This window comes from Paroedura picta, chromosome 3 (genome assembly GCF_049243985.1).
Source record: "Paroedura picta isolate Pp20150507F chromosome 3, Ppicta_v3.0, whole genome shotgun sequence".
NCBI classification, from domain to species: Eukaryota; Metazoa; Chordata; class Lepidosauria; order Squamata; family Gekkonidae; genus Paroedura; species Paroedura picta.
This window is the reverse complement of record NC_135371.1, coordinates 5748554-5775613: the sequence shown is the minus strand read 5'-3', so window position 1 is coordinate 5775613 and position 27060 is coordinate 5748554. Positions and strand designations below refer to the sequence as shown.

At 50.6% G+C, this 27060-nt stretch overlaps 2 protein-coding genes across 3 annotated transcripts; both read left to right on the top strand.

Moving 5' to 3' along the window:
• Positions 1-7514: 7514 nt before the first annotated feature.
• Positions 7515-13796, top strand: LOC143834030 (uncharacterized). Of its 2 annotated transcripts, none has more exons than XM_077330543.1 (5): positions 7515-8912; positions 9568-9694; positions 10662-10745; positions 11481-11906; positions 12852-13796. In XM_077330543.1, the coding sequence occupies exons 1-5, from the start codon at positions 8277-8279 to the stop codon at positions 13331-13333; spliced, it is 1755 nt and encodes a 584-aa protein (XP_077186658.1). In that variant the 5' UTR covers positions 7515-8276; the 3' UTR covers positions 13334-13796. The 2 variants fall into 2 exon arrangements, with proteins under 2 accessions (XP_077186658.1, XP_077186657.1); XM_077330542.1 differs by having other exon boundaries at positions 7516-8912; positions 11478-11906.
• A 1624-nt stretch (positions 13797-15420) lies between these two features.
• On the top strand, positions 15421-26601 carry LOC143833999 (zinc finger protein 202-like). The gene is made up of 7 exons (XM_077330464.1): positions 15421-15656; positions 18547-19457; positions 20866-20971; positions 21782-21864; positions 23471-23597; positions 24030-24137; positions 24924-26601. Exons 2-7 carry the CDS (start codon positions 18756-18758, stop codon positions 25736-25738), a joined length of 1941 nt encoding a protein of 646 aa, XP_077186579.1. The 5' UTR covers positions 15421-15656; positions 18547-18755; the 3' UTR covers positions 25739-26601.
• The last annotated feature ends 459 nt before the right edge of the window (positions 26602-27060 follow it).

The following is a 27060-nucleotide window of genomic DNA, read 5'->3' as shown; positions in this document are numbered from 1 at the left end:
TGGCCCTCTGAAATAACTGGCTACTGTATGAGGCAGGATGCTAGATTAGAGGGACCACCAGTCTGATCCAGTAGAAATCTAAAAGTGACTGGCTGAAGGTCACCCACTGAGATTCCATAGCAGAAGGGGAAATTTGCTCCTGGCTCTCAGATCCTACACTCTTGACCCTCTGATGCTGGTGGTGATGTCCCCTGCCAAAGAATTATATCAGTACGGTGGTGTGTACCAAAAAGACGTAATTTAGCTGCACTCCAGTGTCCAGTGTAATGGTTACAAAATCTGAAAACAGCTCCCTTCTTTCTCTGTCCTAGGGCAGCCATGTCCCTCCTGGCCACTGGTGGGGGGTGGGGGTAGGGTTGCCAGCTCCAGGTTGGGAAACTCCTGAAGATTTGGGGAGATGGAGCCTGGGGAGGGCAGGGACCTCAATGGGTTCACTGCCCCAGAATCCCCCCCAAAAAAACATCCATTTTCTCCAGGGGAGCTGATCTTTGCAGTCTGGAGATGAGCTGTAATTCCGGGGGGGTCTCCAGGTCCCACCTGGAGGCTGGCATCGGTAACACTACCTGCTCATTAACACATGAAACTCTTATACCAAAGTACACCATCTGTCCATCTAGCCACACTTGACCAAAAACTTTGACTCTGGAAAGCTCATCCACTGAAAAAGAGATTATTGGATTTGAATTCAGCTGTTTTACAGCACACCAACCCTGCGACCCGCCAAGATGACCTTGACTAGCTCTTCAAGGTCACAGGTAGAGAAAGGTGGGACAGTCTCTTCATGCGCAGTGCCACGGACTGAATCTTGTACCTGCCTCACACAACATTTTGGCTTGATCGTTGAGTCATGCCCCCTAATCAATTATAACATTTTTGAGTTGGTATTCTGGCTGGTTTTGACAGGGTGCTGTGGGAAATGGAGCCCATGCCTGAACAGCTGAACATTGCCGATTTCTCCACAGGCATCATCTGAACTATTCACACATGACAGCTTTTCTTCAGAGAGCCACATTTAAACTCAGGTCAAAAGGAAGCACCTCAGTGGACACCCCTTCAGTTCACTCTGAGGAAAAATCTGCGGTTAAAAGGCAGGAAGATTTACAGTTTTACAGAAATACATTGTTTAGCTTTCTTCCTCAACCCTCTGAACTTTGCTTCTCCTCCTGGGGAGCCAGCTGGTCCTTGTTGGTGGGCATCAATTCTCCACATGCTAATGTCACCACATCTTTCCCTCCTGAAGCAGTACACATGAGCCACTGCCCCTCCATTTTCTCCTCACGCCAACGTGAGGTAAGATGAGAGATGGTGGCCAGCCCACAGTGGGCTTCTTCACCAAGTGAGGGTTTAAACCCTGGGTCTTCAGTATTGAGTGAGAGGTTTGAATTGCTTCATTACCCTGGATCTCTCATAGAGTTGGAAAGGACCTCCTGGGTCATCTAGTCCAACCCCCTGCACAAAGCAGGACACTCACAACCCTATAAGTCATTCACTGTAACCGGTGGGCTTTGGGTGGTTTACATAAAAATGGTAAAACGTTGTAGTAAAAGTTCAATAAACACATTAAAAACATAATAAAAACCGAATGACCCTTCCTCCCATTCCTACCAACAGCACCCTTCCTGGCCCCCAATATATGCCCCATAAGAAGAAACAGAAATGGGTGGGTGGGATGAGGTGAGGGAGGCCAGCTTAGTATTTAGGCCGCCGTAGCGTCAACCATAGGTCTGGCGGAAGAGTGCCCGGCGGAAGAGTGCCCGGCGGAAGAGTGCCGTTTTATAGGCCGAGATCTCAGCTGGCAGCTAATTCCACCAGGACAGAGCTAACACCAAAAAGGCCCTAGTCCTGGCTGAGGTCGGATGGACATCTTTGGGGCCAGGAATCACGGACAAGATGGAATTTGCTGAGGTTGATGCTCTCCAGAGAACATATTGGGAGATGCACAGAGACCAGTCCATGCAGGGCCTTAAAGGTCTAGACAAGATGGGAATGCACAAGAGTCCACTTGTTTACATATAAAACTCAGTGGGTATAGCTTTGGTTGGTTGCTTCTTACAGAAAACAAAGACGAGGCAGCTATACCTCTGTCTCACGGAAGCGTTTTCTTTTCAGTCCGGTGATGAAAAGTGTGAGCTAACATGGGTTTTAGTTGCCTTTATCCACACAACTCCCTGTATTCTGAAAAATAGAACCCCCCCCCTCCACCGTCCTTCACTTTACAAATGCACAGGCAAACGTGAATAAAATATACACACACGTTTTAGAAAAGGTTTCAGAGGGTGGCCATATTAGCCTGCAGTAGAACAGGCAGATTCAAGTCCAGTAGCAACATAGGGACCAAACAAGCTTTGGGGGTTATAAACTTTAGAGCAGGAGTAGTCAAACTGCGGGCCTCCAGAAGTCCATGGACTACAATTCCCATGAGTCCCTGCCAGCATTTGACTACCCCTTCTTTAGAGAGTCTAAATCAAGGGTAGTGGTCCTCCAGATGTTCATGGACTACAATTCCCATGAGCCTCTGCCAGCAAACGCTGGCAGGGGCTCATGGGAATTGTGGTTCATGAACATCTGGAGGACCACAGGTTGACTACCCCTGGATGATGAAGAGAGCTTTGACTCGCAGAGGTTTACTTCAACTCCTGTTCATGAAACTTTGGTTCAGGCTTCGGCCCTGCAAAATCTCAGCGGGCCGCATGAGAAAGTTTTGGCTTCTCTAAGTGTGAGAATGCAGCGCCAATTAGTTGCACCTGTGCCCTTGAGCAGCCCCACACTGTCCGCAAACACTGATAAGACAATTGGCTTCAGTTGTTCCCAATTAGCGTGTTATGAGAACACACTTGAGTGAGATGAACCGGCACTGCGTTATCCGCTTCAGGATTGGCCCGTCCGCTTTGACATTAGTAACCCCATTGGCTAATTGATCAATTGTTAATTTGGTGTTGATTGGTTTCTGTGCCCAAGACCCCACGTGGGAATAAGCCATAAAGGTTTCCTGTTGTAACATCACGTCGTTTGGATTTTTGCTCCGTCCAGGTTTTGGCCTGCTCAGTTTTTTTTTATCTGTTCCAGCTGTGTTCAGATTTCGGGGAGACCCTTGTCTGTAACTTTGCAAACCTGCAACTTGTAGTGTGGACTTTGCAGTTCTGCCGTATCAGCTTGCCATTCCCGTGAGTATCTTGTGTTAGCCAGAAATATTGTATGGCACTCTTATTTTCTCACTGCTGGTATCTAACTTATATTTGTGCACCTTAATAAATATCAGTCAGTTTTTAAAACCTTGTGTTTCGGTTCTGGAAGAAGCTAAGTCGAAGCCTAACCTGCCTAGCTCGTACCATATTACCAACTAATCCTTTTGATTTATGGGACTTGTCTTTGGTCGGGGTCAAGGTCCCTGGTAAACCCCTGATAAAGCTTCAAGACTGCCTCTGGGTCTTGGACGCCTAGGGGCTCGTTCAGAGGTGGTGGCAGAATGAACAAGGAGGTTGGGCTATCTATCTCCTTCGTTTTGAAACTGTTTGGACTCTTTTCGTGGGCTACCCTCTTGTCAGGTCTGCGGACTTGGCTTCAGGAAACTGGGGTGTGACCACAGCTGGCTTGCGGGGAAATCTTCCAAATGCCCTGCCTTTCGTAGGGTATTTACCACCAGGGGATTTACCTCCACAATGTGATCACATCTGGCTGACCATTAATGTACATGATTAATGTACAAGGACATTTCTGTCCTTGATTAAAAGGACAGGGTATTTTCCCCCAGCCCTGTTGACCTCATGTCAGGATTATTGTTAACGTTTAATACTTTACTGTTGTTTTGATTGTTTGTTATTGACCCATGATGTATGTCCACCACCCTGAGCTGGTCTCAGAAGGGCAGTTTATAAATTTAATGTTGTTAAGTGCGAAGTCGTGTCCGACCCATCGTGACCCCATGGACAATGATCCTCCAGGCCTTCCTGTCCTCTACCGTTCCCCGGAGTCCATTTAAGTTTGCGCCGACTGCTTCAGTGACTCCATCCAGCCACCTCATTCTCTGTCGTCCCCTTCTTCTTTTGCCCTCAATCGCTCCCAGCATTAGGCTCTTCTCCAGGGAGTCCTTCCTTCTCATGAGGTGGCCAAAGTATTTGAGTTTCATCTCCAGGATCTGGCCTTCTAAGGAGCAGTCAGGGCTGATCTCCTCTAGGACTGACCGGTTCATTCGCCTTGCAGTCCAAGGGACTTGCAAGAGTCTTCTCCAGCACCAGAGTTCAAAAGCCTCGATTCTTTGATGCTCTGCCTTCCTTATGGTCCAACTTTAATAAATATATTTTGCATCCTGTTTTGTCCGAACGAAGAATACCAAAGAGGCAAATTAATCCTAGAAGCTCCTAATTTCTTAGGATCCACCCCTCCCAAAGGTTATATTAAAGGTTTTAGTGCAGATTTTTAAAGGGGGAGGAGAGAAAGGGGGGGGAGAACAGACATTGAAACTTCATAACAGAAATGTTCCAGTCAACCAGATCATAAACTACCACGTAATAATTCATCTTCATTGGAGACTGTGTTCTTTAATAACCACTGGCTCCGGTGCCATTACTAGGTGCTTGTGTTTAATTGCGTGCCAGGAAAAAGCTTCCCTGTTAGGTAGGCTAGAATGAGCACAATTGGCACTTTGCAAGCAGAATGAGGACTTCAACTCCGCACGTCTTCCTGGCTGCCTTTTTTTTTTATGGCCACAGCAATTTTGTTGTTATTGGGAAAAGGCTTACGGGTCTGTTTATTATAATGCAGCGATCCAACGGCCCTCTCCAGGCATCTAGCAAAACAAAGGTGGCATATTTTGCTTACCACAAGGCAACAGAAATCATAATTACCCAATAGGAAGAAGAAGAAAAAAAAAACCTATAATCTGGTTTGTGGACCCCATTGTGGACCCCATTTTTGGGGACTTTGGCAACCAGAAATGCCCTTTGACCTGGAAGCACTTCTCCCTAATCTTCAGTAGCTGCATTGAAAGCACAGGGCAGGCTGTATGGTTTATTCAGCATCCGGCACTCTGCATATTCTCAGAGGTATGTTTTTCTTGACTGTCTTCTTTACTCAACAACCCCCTTGATCAGGTTGGTTGCAAAATACCTGGAGATTGCGGTTGGGGGAGTGGGGATCTCCGTCAAGTATGGAATCCACCTTCCAATTGATTCTCCAGGTGAATCAATTCCTATCAATTGTAAGAGTGGGAATCTCCAGCCGCTGCCTGGAGCTTGGCCACCATCCCATGAAAAGAAAGGAAAAATTGAAGGGAAAGGGGGCAAATCTGAGGCCTGCTTGAGATGAACCCTTGCAAATCGGGACGGGATGATTCAAAGGAGGCACCCTTTTGAGACACATTTCCCTGTCTGGGTCAAGTCTGCTCATTCCTACAACATGGCTGTGTTTGGAGGGTGCAGGATCCAAGCCCAGGTGCTTGAGTTCTGGCTGCAATCCTGTCCAGACTGAGTCTCCTCTAAGTCTATTGATTGGAAGCAGCTGTATAGGAGTGCCCAGGTGTGTCGCTTTTAACATGTTTGGATGTATTAAATTCATCCTCCGCTCCAAGCCAAGTTGGAGGACATAAAAGTAAAAAAAATAAAATAAAATCACCAGCAAAAAGTCAAAAAGGGGGATGTACCGTTAATTTTTTTTAACCCCAAAAGTTCCACTTTATTTTGCAAACTCGGCTTTTAAAGGAAAATCCGAGATTTTAATCCTCCCTGGGATATCCTCTGGGCATGACCGGGAAGTAATACAGACATGTCGCCTCTGTGTGTGTGTGTGTGTGTGTGTGTGTGAGAGAGAGAGAGAGAGAGAGAGAGAGAGAGACTTCTGGGTCATGCAGGCACATGAGGTTCTGGCATTCTTTCCTTGGAGGGAGGGGAGAGGTGTGCTCTGAATGCAGGGGACTTTGCACCCCTAAACCTCAAAAGGGGTGCCACCCTGCAGAGCAGCCATTTTCTTCAGGGAAACAGATTTGGGAGGTCTGGAGATTAACAGTAATTCCAAGAGATCTCCAGGTGCTAATTGAGGTTTGGCAACTGATTTTTTTTATTTTGCATCAAATTTTGCATCAAATTTTTATTACTTTGCATCAATTTAAACGCAGGGGCAACCACAACCTTCAGGCGAACTAGAACTAAGGGAGGCCCTTCTATACGGGTCCTGATAGGGAAACATAAGCTAGTTTGTGAGGGCTCACTTAAAAGGCTCCCTCCTTCCTTCCGTCCTTCCTCCCTCCCTCTCCTTCCTTCCTTCCTTCCTCCCTCTCCTTCCTGCCTTCCTTCCTCCCTCTCCTTCCTTCCTCCCTCTCCTTCCTTCCTCCCTCTCCTTCCTTCGTTCCTTCCTTCCTTCCTTCCTCTCCTTCCTTCCTCCCTCCCTCCCTCTCCTTCCTTCCTTCCTCCCTCTCCTTCCTGCCTTCCTTCCTCTCCTTCCTTCCTTCCTTCCTTCGTTCCTTCCTTCCTCTCCTTCCTTCCTTCCTCCCCCCCTCCCTCCCTCTCCTTCCTTCCTTTCTCCCTCTCCTTCCTGCCTTCCTTCCTCTCCTTCCTTCGTTCCTTCGTTCCTTCCTTCCTTCCTTCCTTCCTCTCCTTCCTTCCTTCCTCCCCCCTCCCTCCCTCTCCTTCCTTCCTTCCTCCCTCTCCTTCCTGCATTCCTTCCTCTCCTTCCTTCCTTCGTTCCTTCCTCCCTCTCCTTCCTGCATTCCTTCCTCTCCTTCGTCTCCTTCCTTCCTTCGTCCCTTCCTCCCTCTCCTTCCTGCCTTCCTCCCTCTCCTTCCTTCCTTCCTTCCTTCCTCCCTCCCTCCCTCCCTCCCTCCCTCCCTCCCTTCCTCCCTCCCTCCCCTTCCTTCCTACCTCCCTCTCCTTCCTGCATTCCTTCCTCTCCTTCCTTCCTTCGTTCCTTCCTCCCTCTCCTTCCTGCCTTCCTTCCTCTCCTTCCTTCCTTCCCCCTGAGTCCTATTCTTCTCCTTCCTTCCTTCCTTCCTTCCTTCCTTCCTTCCTTCCTTCCTTCCTTCCTTCCTTCCTTCCCCCTGAGTCCTATTCTTCTCCTTCCTTCCTTCCTTCCTTCCTTCCTTCCTTCCTTCCTTCCTTCCTTCCTTCCTTCCTTCCTTCCTTCCTTCCTTCCTCCCTCTCCTTCCTGCCTTCCTTCCTCTCCTTCCTCTCCTTCCTGCCTTCCTTCCTTCCTTCCTTCCTTCCCCCTGAGTCCTATTCTTCTCCTTCCTTCCTTCCTTCCTTCCTTCCTTCCTTCCTTCCTTCCTTCCTTCCTTCCTTCCTTCCTTCCTTCCTTCCTTCCTCCCTCCCTCCCTCCCTCCCTCCCTCCCTCCCTCCCTCCCTCCCTCCCTCCCTCTCCTTCCTACCTCCCTCTCCTTCCTGCATTCCTTCCTCTCCTTCCTTCCTTCCTTCCTTCCTTCCTTCCTTCCTTCCTTCCTTCCTTCCTTCCTCTCCTTCCTTCCTTCCTTCTTTCCTCCCTCTCCTTCCTTCCTTCCTTCGTTCCTTCCTTCCTCTCCTTCCTTCCTTCCTTCTTTCCTCCCTCTCCTTCCTTCCTTCCGGATTCTTGGTCCCACCTGGAGGTGGCATCCCTATACACAACATATGAACTAACATTACCTGGTTAGGGCTGAAAACTGAATTCTTTTCCAGATGTGTTTGTGAAAATTATGTTGTGCCATACTGACCACTGATGAAGGCCTAAGGGGACAAAACTTGTATGGTCATTTGGTATTTATCACCTGCTTTGTATGAGGGATTTATAATATTGTATGTACAGCTGGCTTTGGAAGACTTTTAATGCAGCCTAGTATTCAGGCCTTGTTTTTTTTAACTACATTACCTACCTTTAACTTCATTAACTACACTGGATATTTCTTGCAATATAAATTTTAGCCGCCGTAGCTCGACCTTTATGTCCTTCTCAGTAAGTTTCTTGTTGAGTTTGTTTCCCCCTTCTTTGTTCCTCCCCCTCTTCGCTGCAGAAGCTGAGGGAAAGCCGAGGCGTGGACCATCCTGTCAAAATCTGCACAACGTTTCAAAACCACTTCTTGAAATGAGTGAAATGGTTCAAAATTGAGGTTGCCCCTCAGAATTTGTTCTCTAAAGTCCAGGTGTTTTTGTGTTCTGTCTCTTCTGCTCTTCAGGAGTGCTCGTGGGCAAAAAAATAATAACAATCTTGAGTGGAAATTTATGAAGCATTCAAGAGGATTCGCCCAATTAGTCGCCAAGTAGCCACAGACAGGCTTCAAACCACCAGTCCCTTCTTCAGGGAGAAAGGCGGGGGGGGAAATGGATGCCGAAATTAAGTGTTTTGAAAAATTTCTGAAACAGGAAGCTCCCGAGAAGATAGGAGCTCAGTTGACACAGCAGTGCATAACACAACGGCATTTGTTCATGGGGGGATATAACTCCTCTCAGACTGGGTGGGGGAAGGACCCTGGACCCTGGGAGGACGCCAAGGCCTTCCTGGCCTCCTTCGAGCAAGTGGCCCAAGCCTGCCAGTGGCCCAGGGAAGAGTGGGTGGCCCAGCTCCTGCCAGCACTGAGCGGAGAAGCCCAGGAGGCCTTCGGAAGCCTGGAGACCAAAGACAGAGAGGATTATGGGAAAGTGAAGGCGGCCATCTTGCGCCGGGAAGCCAACCGCATGGAAGCCCTGCGCCAGCACTTCAGGCAGTTCCGCTCCCGGGAGGTGGAAGACCCGCGGCGGATTTACGGCCAGCTGCAGGAGCTCTGCCGCCGGTGGCTGAGGCCGGAGAGGCACTCGAAGGAGCAGATCCTGGAGCTGCTGATCCTGGAGCAATTCCTGGCCATCCTGCCGCCGGAGCTGCAGAGCTGGATCAGGGCCGGCGGTGCTGAGAACTGCACCCAAGCCGCGGCCCTGGTGGACGACTTCCTCAGGAGCCGTCAAGAAGCTGAGGCCTGGCAGGTAACATTTTAAAACAGAATATTTGATTGCCTGGATTCTTGCATCTGGGGAAGAGGTTGCTAACTGGAGTGGCAGGGACGGGGCCTGACCAAACGAGTCACGTAACTAAAATAATTACTATATAAGCTGAATTAAAAAAAAAAAAATAATGTGTCCTAAATCCTCATGAGATTCCTCAAGCAGGGAGGCCAGGATTTGACAAGGGGGTATAAAAACCAACTCAGCTTCTTAGAATCAAGAGTTGGAAGGGACCTCCAGGGTCATCTAGCCCAACCCCCTGCAGAATGCAGAAAACTGACAACTACCTGCCCACCAGAGTGACTTCAATTTCATGCCCAAATGACGCCCCCCCCCCAAGAAAAAAACGAGTGTGGCCTGGAAGAAATTTGTCTCCTGATCCTAAAGTGGCGATCGGCATTTCCCTGAGCATGCAAGAAGGGCCCCCCCAGAGCCAATCACCCACACAGTTGCTTCTGCCCACCCACTCACAATCAGTCTAAATTCAGAGAAGCAGCATCTCTGCCCGATGGCGATCTAGCCTCTGCTTAAAAACTTCCAAAGGAGAACCCATCACCTCCCTGGGACGCCTCTTAATCTATAGGTGACTTCACATGAGTTCTGATTGGAGCAGAGGTTCCTTGTTTTGCTGCTTTAGACTCCCCCAGATTTGAAAGCGGAGACCGTGTCTTTGGGTGAGCCTGAAGGGACTGGACCAGAAACCGGTCCAAGTCCGATGTACTGGGAAGTGATGGAAGAAGGCGGTGAGAACGTGGACTCTGTAGGTAAGCTTCCTTTTCTCCTGCTCCTAAATCCTCCTTCAGGTGCCCTGTCTGAATCCAAACAAATCCTAAATCCAACTACTTTGCCCTTTTAAGAAGGGGATTTGGGAAACCAGTGCAAGGAAAAGCCTGTCAAAGGGTTAATGAGCTGTGTGGTGCTATTTAGGGGGACTCTCCACGTGCAGAGGCAGCATGCTGTAAGAGCAGCTACTGAGTCCCTGCTCCAGATGCCTCTCCCACAAAAAGAGAGAACAGAAGAACAAAGGAGAAGCCATGCTGGATCAGAAGTATTTATTTGGGGCCGATTAAGAGCCTCTTGTGGCGCAGAGTGGTAAGGCAGCAGACATGCAGTCTGAAGCTGTCTGCCCATGAGGCTGGGAGTTCGATCCCAGCAGCCGGCTCAAGGTTGACTCAGCCTTCCATCCTTCCGAGGTCGGTAAAATGAGTACCTAGCTTGCTGGGGGGTAAACGGTAATGACTGGGGAAGGCACTGGCAAACCACCCTGTATTGAGTCTGCCATGAAAATGCTAGAGGGCGTCACCCCAAGGGTCAGATATGACCCGGTGCTTGCACAGGGGATACCTTTACCTTTTTAATGATCTAATAGATAAGTGAATAAATAATTTGGTGCCAAATGCACTCAGAGGTCTTTTGTGAAAGGTATACCTTTTGTTTTCCGGCCATGAGAGCCTGTGTCAAAGCAGGCCACATTGTAGAAGAGGCCCTCTCCCAGGCATGAGATTTCTCCTTAAGCCTAGACTCCAAAAAAATCATTTGCCACAAGACAACTCCACCAACTATGGATAAAACTATTAATTTCCATTCATAGTCCACCTTTCTTCCTGGGGTCCGAGGGAGGATGCAAGTCTGAGAAAGAAACTTTTCACTCAGTCTGCAAGTAGATTACAAAATAGGATGACGTCAGGCCCAAATAACCTTTCTGTTCCCATTTTCCGCTCCGATCTGAAGGAGGCTGGCTTCTTCCCAAGTCTGAGCCGGAACTGGAGGACCCCCGACCCATCCAGGCCCCTGAGAATGGAGCGACTTCTCCAGGTAGTCTTTCAAATAAGAAGGGTTTTGGGGGGGAGGACTGCTGAGGGCCATTCTGATTTGGCACCAGGACTTTCTAGAATATGGAAAGTACCTACATCGAGTGCATTTCTGAGTATACATCGAGCGCATTTCCCACATTAGTAAAATAATGACAGCCTGCCATTTAGAATGCATAATTAACCGATTTCTTTAAAATGACGTTACAAAAGGAATGAGACAGATTCAGGAAGTGTAAATGTATTAGAAGAAAAAGAGGCCAGGATCTGGATGAAACAGGGTCAGATCTCCATTTTGCTATGGAAGTCTGCTAGTGACGTTGGGCCAGCGATACCATCTCAGACTATCCTTCCTCACAGGGTCGTTGTTGGGAGGATAAAGTGGAGACAGGAGGATGGTGTAAGCCACTTGGGGTCCCTTTTGGAAGAAAAACTAGGCTTACAACTAAATTAACAGCTATGACAGTCAGAGTAGTTCAGCAGTGGAATAGGCTGCCTGAGGAGGTGGTGAGCTCCCCCTCACTGGCAGTCTTCAAGCAAAGGTTGGATACACACTTTTCTTGGATGCTTTAGGATGCTTAGGGCTGATCCTGCGTTGAGCAGGGGGTTGGACTAGATGGCCTCTATGGCCCCTTCCAACTCTGTGATTCTATGATTCTATGATTCTATGATTCTATGATTCTATGATTCTATGATTCTATGATTCTATGACAGGGTGTTTCCCTTGTCTTTGAAGCAGGTGGCAGGTGTCGGAAGCAGAACAAAAGCGAGGCCCTCTCGGGCTATAGCCAAAGCAATGATGGGTGGCAGCCTGAGGCCTACAAAGCCAGGCCCAGCTTGGCCCAACCCCAGAGAATCCATCAAGGCCAGGAAGGCAAGGAGCTCGCAGGGACAGGGGAGAGGCCTGAAGACGGAGTCTCCACACCCGTGAACAAGAGAAGGCACCAGCGTCCTGAACGCAGACACAAAACCTCTTTGTCTCCAGACCTTATCAGATCCCTGAGAATCCATGCAGGTGACAGCTCCTACTCGTGCGTCAAGTGCGGGAAAACCTTCAAGCAAAAGTCAGCCCTTAACGGTCACCAGAGTGTCCACACCTCCAAACGGAAGCCCCGGGGCAGGAGGCCACCCCTTCACTGGGCCTCTTCTCCGAGAATGCTTCAAGGTACGTGTCTCCCCGTATTTCGGATAGAAAGGAATGCTTGGTTTCTTGTTTCATTTCTTAACTCTAATTTTGAGAGTGTCTGTTTTGAGAGAGAGAAGCCAAAGCGCATAACGCCATGCAAAAACGTACATAATGTCATGGTTGCATGTGAAGTAGTCAGAGACGCAGGACAGGGGGGGAGGAAAATTAGAAATGTTACGTTTTGCCTGTTATCAACATTCCTAATATCCATAAAATCCCCATAAAATCATACCCTTACAATAATCTCTATAAACAAAAATTGCAATAACGATATAGTTAACGTTTTGCAATTAAACAATACAGTTAACATTTAACAATTAAACAATAAAACAATTCAAAAAATGGTTTCCCTTGATATGCAGAAGGGAGTGAGACTAGTATAAAACCATAAAAGTTTGAAAACTAACAAAAGAAACACAAAAATAAAAGAGAAGAAAAGAAAAACGTGGCATTTTTATATAAAAATACCCGAACAGTTATTGCATAGGGAAGAAGAAAAAGGAAAGTTAGTTTTTATATCCCTGTTTTCACTTCCTAAAGGAGTCTGAAGGCAACTTATAATCGCCTTCCCTTCCTCCCCCCACAACAGACACCTTATGAGATAGGTGGGGCTGGGAGAGCTCTGAGAGAACTGTGAGTGACCCAAGCTGTTGGCATGTGGAGTGGGAATGAAACCCTATTATCCAGATTAGAAGCTGCCGCTCTTAACCACCACATCATGCTGGTTCCTGGGTCCAGTTCCCAACATCCCCAGATTAAAAGATCAGGCAGGAGGAGATCTGAAGAGAACTTGGGCGAGCTACTGCCAGTCAGAGGACACCTTGACGGACCAATGATCTGGCTCAGGATAAGGAAGTTTCATGAATTCCATGAAAATCCAGTGAAAATCCAGGTCAAACACCTGATTAATCTGTCTTCTTGCAGGCAACAAGGAGCCCAATACGGGGGGAAAGGAAAATCCTCAGAAGGAAGCTAAGGAACCAGAAGAATTTCCCCAAAACACAATCCCTGAGGAAGCAGCAAAGCATGAACAAGAATCTGAGCTGAAAGGACATCCGGAGGAGGAGTCGACAACAAATCAAAATGACACCATCAGGCTCCTTGAACACAGTTCATCCGCAGAAGGAGACGCAAGGACCATGTGGGTCAAAAAGTTATTGTACCTCCAGGATGGTCAAATATGTCCCCACGGATCAGGCCGTGTTCCCCAGGGAGCCCCCCACCTTGTGGAGAAACCACCGTGCAGCCGTCTGGTGAGCGGCCAACCCATTCTGAGACGATCCCGCCTCAAAGGCAATCCGGAAAACGACATTGGGGAGAAGTTTCACGGATGCCGGATGAAGCTTCGGAGCGAGGGGTCGAAGGAACGTCAGACGGTCGGTACAGGGGAGAAACATCTGCTCTAGATGTGGGAAGCGTTATCGCTGGATGACAAGAGACCAGGAAGCTCGTATGTGACAGAAAACGTCACAAGCCCCCCTGGCAAGGAACACGCATCACTTGGTGGAAGAAATTAATTGGAACGCACACACTGGATTCAGATTGTAGGGCTGGATTCATATTTAGCTAGATCCGGCGGATGATGAGCAGTCTAAAAGTTTGCCAAGCAGTTTGCGACCCTGTTAAAGTATTTAGGATATCATAAAACTCTAAAGCCACAAAAAGCAGCAATCGGAAACACAGCATCAACGGATTAAACCTTTCAGACCTACAACAATTTCAGATTTATGTATTAGATTTTGCAGTAAGGAACAACGGTTATCACCTGACCCTTTTGAGACCCCTGCTTGGGAAGCATGTATGAATATTCCTGGGGAGATGTTATTAGCCAGGAGTAGCGACCAATTAAAAATTCACTTTCTGTGGACACCGGTTTTGAATCCATCACCTTGACTTGCCAGCTGGTCTTACAGGGCTGGAGGGTTTAGACAGGGGTCCAGTTCCTGTGGAGGGTCATTAAACATTTGCAAAATCTGACATGGGGTGGGGAGGGAGAAGGGGACAGGTCTCTTAGAAGCAGAGTTCGACCACTACAGAATCCGTTCCAGAGAAAAGAAATGAGTTCTGTTTGGGGAGTGATGGTTTAAATTCCCACTGAAGGAGACATCCGGTCCAAAGGGAAGGCCCCAGACTGTCCTACCCCTCATCCTTCCCAAACAAAACTCCTCTCTCGCCAAGGTGGCTGTGGGACCCCAAGAAGCCACGTCAAGCCCACCTGCCTGGCCAGAGAGCAGAAACAGCCAGTTCAATCTCAGGGTTTTCGGCCTCTCTAGGAATCTGCCATCGCACGTTTTTAACCCTTTGCTGGACTTGAGATCATACCCAGTGTTGAACCAACTCTTGGTGTTGTTTTCCAGTTAAAGTGCCACACTAAATAAAGCACTTTCACACACACTAAATAATGCACGGTCGATGCACTCTGCGTCTGGATTTCACTGAGTGAAATGACAAAATCCACTGGCAAAGGCAGGGGTAGTCAAACTGCGGCCCTCCAGATGTCCATGGACTACAATTCCCAGGAGCCCCTGCCAGCATTTGCTGGCAGGGGCTCCTGGGAATTGTAGTCCATGGACATCTGGAGGGCCGCAGTTTGACTACCCCTGGGCAAAGGGTTGATGAAATAGGATTGAAACTGCATGTGTGGGCAGGGGCTCATGGGAACTGTAGTCTGTGGACATCTGGACAGCTACAGTTTGGCCACCCCTGCTATAAAGTGAGCAGGAAGTGATTCCTAGAGGACCCCCCCCATCTGCTTAGTAAATTCCTTCTCTTGGATCTTTAAGAGTTTTTCAAAGGGGGGGCGGGATCTTTATGCAGCCACTATACTATGACTAGTATTTGCCCTTCCCCTTCAAAACACAGTACATGGAAAAATCCAGAAAGTAAAGAAAGCATAAAGGTGGCTCTAAAGATCAAATAATGCCTCCAAAAGTGCAAAACAAACAAACAAAAAAACACCCCATACAAATTTATAATAAAAGATCCAACTGGTGTAGTATGAAAAATAGCCCAAGCTATTTTTTTTAATACTACACCTTTTGTATACAAGTTTATAAATTGATATTTACCACTTTTTTTACACTTTGGCAAGCACCATTATTTGCTCTTTAGAGCCGCTGTTGCATAATCTCCAGGTGGGGCCTGGAGATCTCCCGGAACCACAACAAACTTCTCGAAGACAGAGATGCAATCCCCCGGAGGAAAGCGAGAGCTTTTTTTTAATGGAGGGGGTGGCGGGTGGTCTCTCTGCCATTATACCCCTCCCACACTCCCCCCCACCCACACCCCCCTCTCCAGCAGCGCCCTTGGGCCCGCACCCGTCCTTGCACCGCAGTTGTGCGGTGCTGCTGCAGACCTGACTCCCTCTTTGGGGCTCATCCCAACGCGGGCGAGAGCGCTTCCCTCCGAGGCTGATTTCTTCCTCGTGTCAAAAGGGGACCGGAAATAGGGGGGCGTGCGCGACTCTCCTCCCTGCCTCTTTGGGCCCTTGCAGGCATCCCGCCTCCGCCATCCGCCCGCCCGCCCTCCCGGTTTGCAGCCGGATCGCCCGGCCGAGGCGGAGAAAACCCGGCCGCTTGCAAAGGGCTCCCTTGGCGGAGGCGTGCAAAGGGTTAAGCTGGAAGGACGGGGGGATTTGAGGAGGGTCTCTTCCCCCCCCCCCCCATTCCTCGCCGGCTCTTTCGTGCTTTGTTGGGGCATCTGTGCCTTTGCATGGCTGCGAGGCGGAGGGTGAGTTTGCAAGAGGGAGATCTGGGCTGCAGGGAGGCGGGGAGGGGAGAAGAAAGTTGCAAAAGGGAGAAAAAGGGGACCCTTCTTCCGGGGTGGTGTCAATTAAGGACCCCCCACCCCCAATCCACCCCCGCCGTCCGGATCTTTGCTTTTGGCCTCTTGATTTCTTTGATTCGAGTGCCGCGGGTTGCTGGGCGCAGGACAGGGTGGCTCAAGCCTTCTCCCCCACTCCTACGCCCTTCTGAATTGCACTCTGCACATGCTCGGGGGCACGCGCAGACCGCCCAGGGAGGGTGGAACGGAGGAAGAGTTGGCACCGCGGCAGGGAATCGCGCGAGGTCGAGTTTACTCCCCGGAATGGCTCCTTTCTCCAGGGCAGGGATCCCCAACCTGTGGTCCTCCAGATGTCCATGGACTACAATTCCCATGAGCCCCTGCCAGCATATGCTGGAAGGGGCTCATGGGAGTTGTAGTCCATGAACATCTGGAGGGCCACAGGTTGAGGATCCCTGCTCCAGGGGATCTGATCTCGGCGGTCTGGAGGGATTTCGGGAAGATCTCCGGGTGCCGCCTGGAGGTTGGCAGGCAGACATGCCTTTTTGGAAGTTTTCTGCCCGGACGGTGCCCCTGGTGTTACAAAAACAGGTGATGAGGGTGGTCCCCAGTGTTTGGCTGGGGGTAGGGCTGCCTCCTTTGACCCCCAGGTAATTTGGGGAGGGGAGGGAGGAAGAAAGGCTGGGTCCCGATTCAGTGCAGTATGCGCCCTGTGTTATTCTGCCTCTGGCATCCCTCTAGGGCAGGGGTAGTCAACCTGTGGGTCCTCCAGATGTCCATGGACTACAATTCCCATGAGCCCCTGCCAGCTGGCAGGGGCTCATGGTAATTGTAGTCCATGGACATCTGGAGGACCACAGGTTTGACTACCCCTGCTGTAGGGTGTTCAAAGCTAGAGGCCAGCCCTACCTCTGCATAGCAACCTTGTGCGGCGTTGTGGTTAAACCCAGCGTGTTGTAGTGGCTGAAAAGGAGCCGGGTTTGATCCCCCGCTCCTCCACATGCTGGGTGACTTCGGACCACCCACAGTTCTCGCAGCGCAGTTCTCGCAGAGCTCTCTCGGTTCCCCCTACCTCAGAAGCTGTCTGTTGTGGGGAGAGGTAGGGTAGGTGATTTGTAAGCAACTTTGGGTAGTAAAAAGCAGGGTACAAAGAAAGCAGTTCTTCTTCTTCCTCCTCCTCCTCCAATGAGATCAGGGCTGCCTGTGTGGCCCACCCCATTGGCAACCCAGGGGTCTTCACACTTTTCTACGCCGTGGGCACCTTTGGAATCTGGAGAGTGGTAGAGTCCACCGCTCAAAATGGCCGCCGCAGGTGGCAGAGCCAGGACCAAAATGGCTGCTTCTGGAGGCAGTGCCGCCTGTCCTCATGTTTGCTCCCAAACCCTTCCTGCGACTCCGGGCAGCAGAGGCACAAACTCCCCACTCATTCAGCCCCACGCCTCTAAACAGTTGGGCAATGTCTCTGCGGCCCATTGGGAGCTGGACGGCCCACGAAGCAACCACAAACCCAGTCCGTACGTGCTTCCTGTGTCGCATCCCTGCCAATTTGATCCTCAAGCAATGTAGAGCAGGGGTAGAGAACCTGTGGTCCTCCAGATGTCCATGGACTACAATTCCCAGGAGCCCCTGCCAGCGTTTGCTGGCAGGGGCTCATGGGAATTGTAGTCCATGGACATCTGGAGGACCACAGGTTGACTACCCCTGTTGTAGAGAACAGAATTCCTCGGAAATTCATAGGATTGTGAGAATATCTGTCGACAGGGAGGATGCAGCGTCTGGGACTTTAATGTTTAGCAAAGAGATCATTATTTTTTAATATTTATTATTATTAAATGTATTTCCCGCCACTCCTGAGACTGTCTCGTGGCGGGTTACAGTGTCCCATAACCCCCCCCCCCCAAATAAAACTCCATTAAAAACAGGACAACAAAATCATAGCACAAACTGGAACAAACATGGCGGTAATTCCTTGCTCTCCCTACACCCTAGCCAGCCTCTAGTGGAAAGAGGGGTCAAAGATAGTAAATGGACTAGGTGCTGCATCACACCGGGGGCGGGGAGAGAATTGATCTTCCGCACTACCCTGGCTTCAACCGTAGGCTTGGCGGAAGTGCTCTATTTTGCAGGCCCTGCAGAACGCGGAAAGCTCCTGCAGGGCCCGCAGCTCTCCCGGGAGCTCATTCCACCAGGTAGGGGCCAGGAACGAGAAGGCCCTGGCCCTGGTAGAGGCCAGGCATGCTTCCCTGGAGCTGGGAAAGTCCAGTAAGTTTGAACCCGCAGATGCGGCGTTTGCTGCCAGAGGAGGTAGTGATGGCCACTGGCACAGATGGCTTTTAAGAGGGGATTAGACAAATCTCTGAAGGACAGGACTCCAGCGGCACTTTTAAGACCGATAAAGTTTTATTCAAAAGTCAGCGAATGGAAAAGCAAGACAGGAGAAGGTGTGAAAATTGGCTCGTGAGAGCTTAGAGCAACCCTTCTCAAACTTCTGACTGCAGAGGAGCTCCTGAAATATTTTCAAGGTTTCGAAGAGCCCCGGAATTGGGCCGAAAACGATGTCAGCTGGCCACGCCTCCCTGCCACGCCCGAGGAGGATGGGGGGGCAGGAGGGGGTTTGAGGCAGGAGTAGGCATCCAGACTCCGCCCCCTTGCCACGCAAATATGTCATGTGCTAGTGTATATATATATTACATTAAAATAGTTAGATTTGGGGTTGCATCAGTTTTTATAGTGGCAGTTTATGTTTTGGAAATAAGCTAATTTCCCCATTGGCTTTTTATTTCTGCACAAAACAAAATAGTCCTGCTCACATTCTGCGCCTTTCTTTTTCTGAAAGGAAGCCGTCCCCATCGCTGTTGAGAAAAACTGTCTGATGATGCCCTCTGCGAAGGACCCATCGAGAGACGCCCGCCTACATGATGCTGTAGGAACGGCATGTTGAACCTGCCTTTCGGGAGCCGCAGACTGAGGCCTACTTGAGGGTTTGGACGACGTTTGGGCAGGTTGGCCCCTTGTCAGCCGGAACGGAAGGCGTCAGGGTCCAAAATGGAGGAGGAGAGGGTCGAAATCACGGGGGACATTTCCCGTCTGGTCACGGAGATGGGCTTGAAGGAACTTCCGGGGCAGGCGGGCGCTCAAAAAGGAGAACGGCAGCCGGAGGATGGATGGGCACAGCAACGGGTTGCCCAGTGTCAGGAGTTCTTAACAGCTCTGGATTCCCATTGTTTAGGATGGGGAAGTCCGCAGCTGATCAAACTTGGGCCTTGGGAAGACGCCAAGGCCTTCCTGGCCTCCTTTGAGCAAGTGGCCGAGGCCTGCCAGTGGCCCAGGAAAGAGTGGGTCGCCCGGCTCCTGCCAGCGCTGAGCGGGGAGGCCCAGCAGGCCTTTAGAAACCTGGAGGCCAGAGACAGGGAGGATTATGGGAAAGTGAAGGCGGCCATCTTGCGCCGGGAAACCAACCGCACGGAAGCCCTGCGCCGGCATTTCCGGCAGTTCCGCTACCAGGAGGTGGAAGACCCGCGGCGGATTTACGGCCAGCTGCGGGAGCTCTGCCACCGGTGGCTGAGGCCGGAGCGGCACTCGAAGGAGCAGATCCTGGAGCTGCTGATCCTGGAGCAGTTCCTGGCCATCCTGCCCCAGGAAATCCAAAGCAGGATCAGAGTGCGGGACGTCGAGACTGATGCCCCAACCGTTCCTGACGCCGAGTTCCTGATGAGTCCTCACGAGGCCAAGGACTGGGAATGGCAGGTAAAGTTGGAAAGGTTGCACTGCCGGGGGATGTGATGGGAGTACAATGAATCTTGGGGCTTAATCGGGATTTGGCTGTAGATTCGTCAAGGGGGGGCTTTTCCAGATCTCTTAATGTTACGTGGGTCAGATTGGTATCTTGTCCATCTTCCAAAGACTGAAACGCTGACATTATTCCTACACTAGGGGTCAAGCCCATTGCATTCAGGAATACAAGGGGTACTAGATTGGGGGGGGTGGAAGAACTCTGCGGACGGCCTCCTTCTCCCCCCAGGACCTGGAAAGGCTACAGGCAGGCGTTAGGGAACTCACTGGCAAAGGCAGCTTTCACTGCAGCCTCCGAGCCTCGGAGGGAAGTGGGAGGGGGTGGTCAGGGGTGGGGGACGGAAAGCGATTGGCTGGCTGCTGGATAGACGGGCAAGCCCATTGGAGGAGGAGGAGGCACTTAGGGGCGGGACAGCTGCCCTGAGTGGGTGTTAAGCGCTGAATGACACTTAAGCCATGAGACCACGCTCCTCCCCCAGGGCCTTCCCAGGAATATATTATGTGGAACGGATTTATCCTCACAACCTAAGAGTCAGTCTCCAATTTAGTTGTGGGGATTAGCTTTAAGGAGAAGGAGCAAAGGAGGGATTCTGGAATTCTCGACCGATGTACAAATGGGAAATGGGCAAAAATACCTACCCACACGCTAAATGCACATAGAAATTGGGGTGGAAAGAAGAAAAGCTTTTTAGGGAAAGGGTGATAAGTACCTGTCTTGAAGATGTCTGCAGAAGCAGGAAGTGCAAGAGCAAAATAGCCAGTGTTGTGTTCTGTGCAGGAGAGGAAAAGAAACCCACAAAGTAGGGGGTGGATGTGGTCACCCAATGGGGCAGCAGGGTGCTCCAGTTACAGGGCAAAATGTACCTTGGGGCAGATTGATCCTCTCGTTCCAGGTCCTTTTGCCCCTGATTGACAGGCAACCTTTCATTAAAAGCAGGTCTAAGGAAACAATTTTGCCCTGTTCTTTTCCAGGAAAGGGGTAGGGGGTAGACTGCCTTGGAACTTGGAAGTTCTCTTTAGCTACGAACAAAACGAGTTCATTTTTTTGGATAAGAGAGTTTTTATATCCCACTTTTCATTACCCAAAGGAGTGACCTACAATCGCTTCCCTTTCCTCTTCCCACAACAGACACCCTGTGAGGTGGGTGGGGCTGAGAGAGCTCTGAGGGAACCGGGAGGTCATCCAGCTGGCTGCATGTGGAGGAGCAGGGAATCAAACGCAGGTCACCGCTCTTAACCACGACACCAACATGCTAATAAAAATAAAAAACAACCGCACCACACAGTGGCTGCAAATAAAAACGACGGGGATCTGTCACCGTCCCCCTTTTTCTACTAAATTACATCATTGTTGCTCTTTCAGGTTCCTTCGGAGGAGGCAGCTGTGAGGCCAGAACCTGAGGGAGGTCTTCAACGGCAGAGCTACGTGGAGGCCAAGGAGAAAGTGGATGGGGATCTCTGTTTGCTGGGTAAACATTTATTGAGTTGACTAGGGGCCAAGCCCCTTGCATGTAGGAATACAATGGGAGCTAGACTAGGGTGGGTGGGTGGAAAAAGTCTTTGGACAGCCTCCTCCTCCTCCCCCCCAGGACCTGGAAAGGCTGCAGGCTGGAGGCCCCTGGGAAGGGAAATCACCGGCAGGGGCAGCTCTCAAAAGAAGAAGAGTTGGTTCTTATATGCTGCTTTTCACTGCCCAAAGGAGTCTCCAAGCGGCTTCCAGTCGCCTTCCCTTTCCTCTCCCCACAACAGACACCCTGTGAGGGAGGTGAGGCTGAGAGAGCCCTGATATCACTGAAGAAGAAGAATTGGTTCTTATATGCCGCTTTTCTCTACCCAGGGGAGTCTCAAAGCGGCTTACAATCACCTTCCCTTTCGTCTTCCCCACAACAGACACCCTGTGAAGTAGGTGGGGCTGAGAGCCCTGACAGGACTGACCTGGATTGCCTGATTTTGTTTGAACTTAAGAACGGTGGAGTCTTATCTGGAGGACTGCGTTTGATGCCCCACTCCTCCACATGCAGCCAGCTAGGCGCCCTGGTATCGATCACAGTTCTCTCAGAGCTGTTCTTGCAGAGCAGTTCTCTCAGGGCTCTCTCAGCCTCACTTACCTCACAGGGTGTCTGTTGTGGAGAGAGGAAAGGGAAGGTGATTGTAAGCTGCTTTGAGACTCGTTCAGGGAGTGAAAAGTGAGGCATAAAAAAATAACACTTCTAGGCAATGAAGAAGTGGTATAAATACCTTTTTTTCTGACATCTCTTCCTCTTTTCGGTCCCTCACAGCCGGCGAATTAATGGCCCCAAGTCATGCTAGCTCGGTGCTGCCTCCCGAAGAGCAAGCCCTGGCTGAAGGTGGGCTGGGAGAGGTATGTGGATTGCGCCAAGGTCTCATCTGTCCTTCTGCTTTATTATTTTTTTAATCTTGCCCTTTTCAGTTCAGGGTGTCCCTCGTTTTATCCTCACAACAGCCCTGTGAAGTGGCCTGAGCGGACAGGCCCAAGTCCCCCCAATTAGTTCCATGCCGCAGGCACTATCTGAACCCGGGCCTCACCCGCTTTTCCCCCGGACAATTGCTACACCCCATTTTGTCTTCTCCAGTCTAAGATAAGTTTTTGTAGCTCCTGGAGTCTTTTAAACACACAGCCACAAACTGTTGGAATTTTGGCATCTTTGCCTATTGGCAGGAGGGGAGAGTGGTGCATGCTGGGTGAATTCTGCGGGGGTTTTTGTCAGTTAGCGTCGGTTAGAGTCAGTTGAATGAACCTCTGTCATAGAATCACAGAGGTGGAAGGGACCTCCTGGGTCATCTAGTCCAACCCCCCTGCACAATGCAGGACACTCACAACCCCATCGCTCATCCACTGTCACCTGCCACCCCCTTGAGCCTTCACAGAATCAGCCTTTCCATCAGATGGCTCTCCAGCCTCTGTTTAAAAATCTCCAAAGATGGAGAACCCACCACCTCCTGAGGAAGCCTGTTCCACTGAGGAACCGCTCTTACTGTCAGGAACTTCTTCCGGATGTTTAGACGGAATTTCTTTTGAATTAATTTCATCCCGTTGGTTCTGGTCCGTCCCTCCGGGGCAAGAGAGAACAACTCTGCTCCATCCTCTACATGGCACCCTTTTAAATACTTGAAGATGGTTACCGTCTCCTCTCCAGGCTAAACAGACCAAGCTCCCCCAATCTTTCAGTCAGTCCGTGCCTGTGCTTCTCTCTGCTTGTATGTCTGAGGCAGAGTGAGTGTCCCAGTAAGTTACTGGAACCAAAAGCAGCCGGTTATGAACAAAATTTACCTCGGTCCGAACGCGTGAGATCGAATCTATACCTGTTACTGCAGTTTAACCCACCGAGGAGCAAAGAGAAAAGCTTGCCTGCTCTACGAGGCGTGTTTGTCACATTTTCTTGCAAAAATTGCCGTCTGACGTCGACCGTGGTGCAGAGCACCTTCGCCCCGTCGCTTGGCGTCTCTGAGGTGCGACCTCGGCCTACTTGGCTCTGAGGGAGACAGATGGAGACCGAGTTGAGCAAGATGTGACCGAGGAAACCGTTCGCCACGGGGGCTGAGGGGGAGCTGCTTTCCCATTTCAGGAGTAGACAAGAAAGAAATTTTCAAGCTGGCGATAGCAAGAACTTTATTCAAACAATAGAACGAGTTCCCAGGTCTAAAATCTCGTTTTCGTAATTTGCTTCAAAGGTCCATGAAGGTAACTGTCTTATAAATGACCTTCATGGACCTTTGATATAACCCAAGTTATATGGCTTAAAATATATGGCTTAAAAGTTATATGGCTTAACCCCCCCCCCCCCCGCAAGTTATATGGCTTAAAATAGATGGTAGGGTGTTGAAGACTTCGTTAGTATCCTTGAAAAAACAACAATTAAGTTCACTTTGCCATCGCCAGCTTGAAAATTCCTTTCTTGTCTACGCAAATTCGGCTGACGGGGGCCATCTCTGCTTTCCCATTTCAGGAGGCCACAAGTTCGAATGAGATGACGGTGTCCCTGGAGAACGCCGACTGGGCCATATTGAACTCCCGTCAAGGAACCATGCACTGGGAAGTCATGCAGGAGAACTGTGAGGACCTCAGCTCCTTAGGTAGGTATCCCCCCCCCCAAAAAGGAAGCAGGTAAGTCCCCTCTTCAGGTTTTCCCTTCATCCTTAAGAACAGCAGGCCGCTGAAAACAAGGAACAGTTCAGTCAGGGTCTGTCGCTTGCCCCAGCAATGATGAGCCTTGAACTTGTTCATTTAAGGAGCCTTCCGGGGCTCTTGTGTTTTGCTGCAGTTCTGTATGCTCCAAAGCAGTGGAAAGGAAAATATTAGATTTTGAAAGATTTCTGATTGTCAGAAAAAGGAGGCCCTTTCTATGGAATTTTGCGGTCTGTGTCTCTGTCTTTTGAGTTGGCCAGCATTTGAGCCCCACACCCTGTGGCTAGGCCGGACACCATGTATATCCCCACCGCTACCAGCAGTTTGCTCCCTAAACGCCACTCTCTTTCTGATTTCCTGTGCCTCTCTCCGTCCCGCAGGAGGATTTGTGATTCCCAAGCCGGACACTGTTTCACAGGTGGAACAAGGAGAAATGGTCTTTGTCCAGGATTCTGAGGAGGGAGAAGCATTTCCAGGAAGTCTCTCTGGTAAGGGGGAGTCCGGATGGGGACGGGGGTAGATGGCCAACCCCAGAGATCTTGCTGTCAGCGTGGAATAAGTGCTCTGCTCAGTAGCCCCTGGGTTTCCATGTTCTGGTGGTTGTGGGATTTCTGCCTAAGATCACAGAATAGTTTAATTAAAAAAAGAGAGAAACTATTTGGTAGAGAAGAGAGGGCAGAGAGAGAGTCCTAACAGTTCAACTGACTGTTGCCTGCAGTCTATTCAACCGCTGTTCAGGAGGCAAGCAGGGAGGAAACCTCAAAGGAACTGGGGATCTCCAAATGAGCCAATCAGGGCCTAAGAGGAGACTATTTGAAAAGTTGCTAAACGTACATCTCTCTCTATGCCCCTCTGTGAGATAGTCTTCATATCCTTTGGAATCCTGCACACTGCAGATTTTATCATTTCAGCATCAAGCACATCATAGCAGTCAAATGTGGGAAAGCATACACTGAAATGCTTTTATCCCATGGAAGTTAATAGATCCATCAAACATGCGAAGGCAGTGGCCAAACTGTGGCTCTCCAGAGGTCTGTAGACTACAATTCCCATGCTAGCAGGGGCTCATGGGCATTGTAGTCTATAGACCTCTGGAGAGCCACAGTTTGGCCACCCCTGGCCTATATTAACATAGTCTCTTATCCCCTTAATGTTCATTATGATCTCTGGCACACAAAATCATTGACCGTCAGTTTGTCCGTCAGTCAGGCGTCCCGAGTCTTCTCTCCTGGCTTTTGGCCACAGCAGAACAGGTTTGTCCTTCATCCCCGCAGGTGACGAGGACCCAAGCGAGGTCAAAGAGGAATATTCCCCGCCAGGAAGCAGCGAGCCGGAGGAACTGTACAGCATGTCGCTGGAGATCTCGCAAGGGAAGGCTTCCCTGGTCACGGAGATCCACGAATCCGGCTGCGATTCGGACGGCAAGATGGGGTGGAGCGAAGCCGCGCAGGGAGCCGCGGCAACGAAGGAAGCCGCCAGGCACGCCCGGGCGAATAAGTTCCTGCACTCCAAGCCCAGCAGGTGGTACCGCTGCAGATCGGGGCAGATGATCCCCACCGGGGCGTCTCTCCACGAGTGCCTCGTCTGCGGGAAACGCTTCCAGAAAAAGAACTACCTGGCCAAGCACCAGCGGATCCACGTCCGGCCGAAACTGTTCCAGTGCTCCGAGTGCGGGGAAAGCTTCAACTTGAGGGAAGGGTTCATCCGGCACCGGGGGACGCACACGGGCGAGAAGCCCCACGAGTGCCCCCAGTGCGGGAAATGCTTCAGCCAGAGGGAGAGCCTGATCCGGCACGAGAAGATCCACACGGGGAAGAAACCCTTCGAATGCTCGGAGTGCGGGAAGAGCTTCTGCCGGAGGGATTCCCTGGTGCGGCACCAGAAGATCCACACGGGGGAGAAGCCCTACGAGTGCCCCGAGTGCGGGAAGAGCTTCAACCAGCGGGAGGTCCTGATCCGGCATCAGAGGATCCACACGGGGGAGAAGCCCTACGCGTGCCGGCAGTGCGGGGAAAGCTTCACGCAGCGAGCCATCCTCAACAGACACGAAAAAATCCACCTGGAGGAAAGAGACTTCTTAATGCTCTGAGTGGAAGCACTTCCGCCTCCCTCCCTCCCTCTCGTCTTGGCGGAAGAGACCCTGTCCTCGGAGTGCCCTTAGCGCATCTTGATTCTTTGTTGACACTTCTCATTTTTTCCCCTTTTGCTAACCCGAATTGGTCCCAAATTGCCCTGCGAGGAGAACTTTGGGAACTGCAGGCTAGTCCGTGTACTTGTGCGGTCCAGTCTCAGCCGACTTCTGGTGACCCCGAAGGTTTTTCTGGGCAAGGGGTGACTTGACGGGGTTTGCCATTTCCTGCCTCTTCATGGCCGCCCAGATTTCCATGTGGGAGGGGGGTCACCCATCCGGGTTCTAACCAGGGCCGACCCGGCTTAGCTTCTCAGAGCTGAGGCGAGCCATCAGGGTCGGGAGACCAGTGCAAACAGCAAGGGACGCCTCAGAGAAAAAGGTAGCTTTATATGCAATCGCCAGCACATGAATCCCAGCGAGAACTCAGCTAGAATATGGTGGGAGAAGTCTTCTGCCCGGAGAGAGCCGGTGTGGGGCAGCAGTTACAAGCGGTGCCCTCTAATCTGGAAGAGTCGGGTTGATGCCCCATCCTGCCTCCACATGCAGCCAGCAGGGTGACCTGAGGCCAGTCACAGTCCTGATCTCCCAGAACGGTTCTTCCAGAGCTCTCACAGTCCCACCTACCTCACAGGGTGTCTGTTGTGGGGAGAGGAAGGGAAAGGCCGCGTTCTGACGCCTTCAGGGGATAAAAAGCCAGGGATAAAAACCCAACTCTCCTTCTTGCCTCGCTGCTGTAACTTGACCGCGTCTTCCTTTGTAATCGACTGATGTTATTGCGTGAGCATGGTTTGTTTTCACTTTTAAACTATTTTCAATGGCAAGTTTTCACACTTTTTGCGTTGTTACTTTGAATAAGGGCTTTCTTTCTTTTTTAGGGTGGGGGGACCCACACAGACGGAAGTACATAAGTGCCATCAAACTGCAGTAGCCCCGGCCGGGGGCTTAAAAAGGCAAGCAAGCGGCAGCGATGGTCTGCCGTCGCTTCCCTCTGCAGAGCCTTCCTTGGGAGGTCTGCCATCCAAGTTTTGACCTTGCTTAGCTTCAGAGATCTATGAGATCAGGCTGCACCCGGTACCCTTCCTGTTGGGAGAGAACCAGGGCTGGTTTTGGAAGGAAAAATCGCCTCCTTGGTCCACCCCAGGAGGAGGCTGGAGGCTAGATTTTATTTTCCTCGCTTTAGTGTTGGGCTAGGGTTGTGCGATAGTGGCCGCTTCGGGCTTCAGTGATAGCCGAAGCGCACAACCCTAGACCTGCCCTGAGATGAAGACACGAAATGTCCG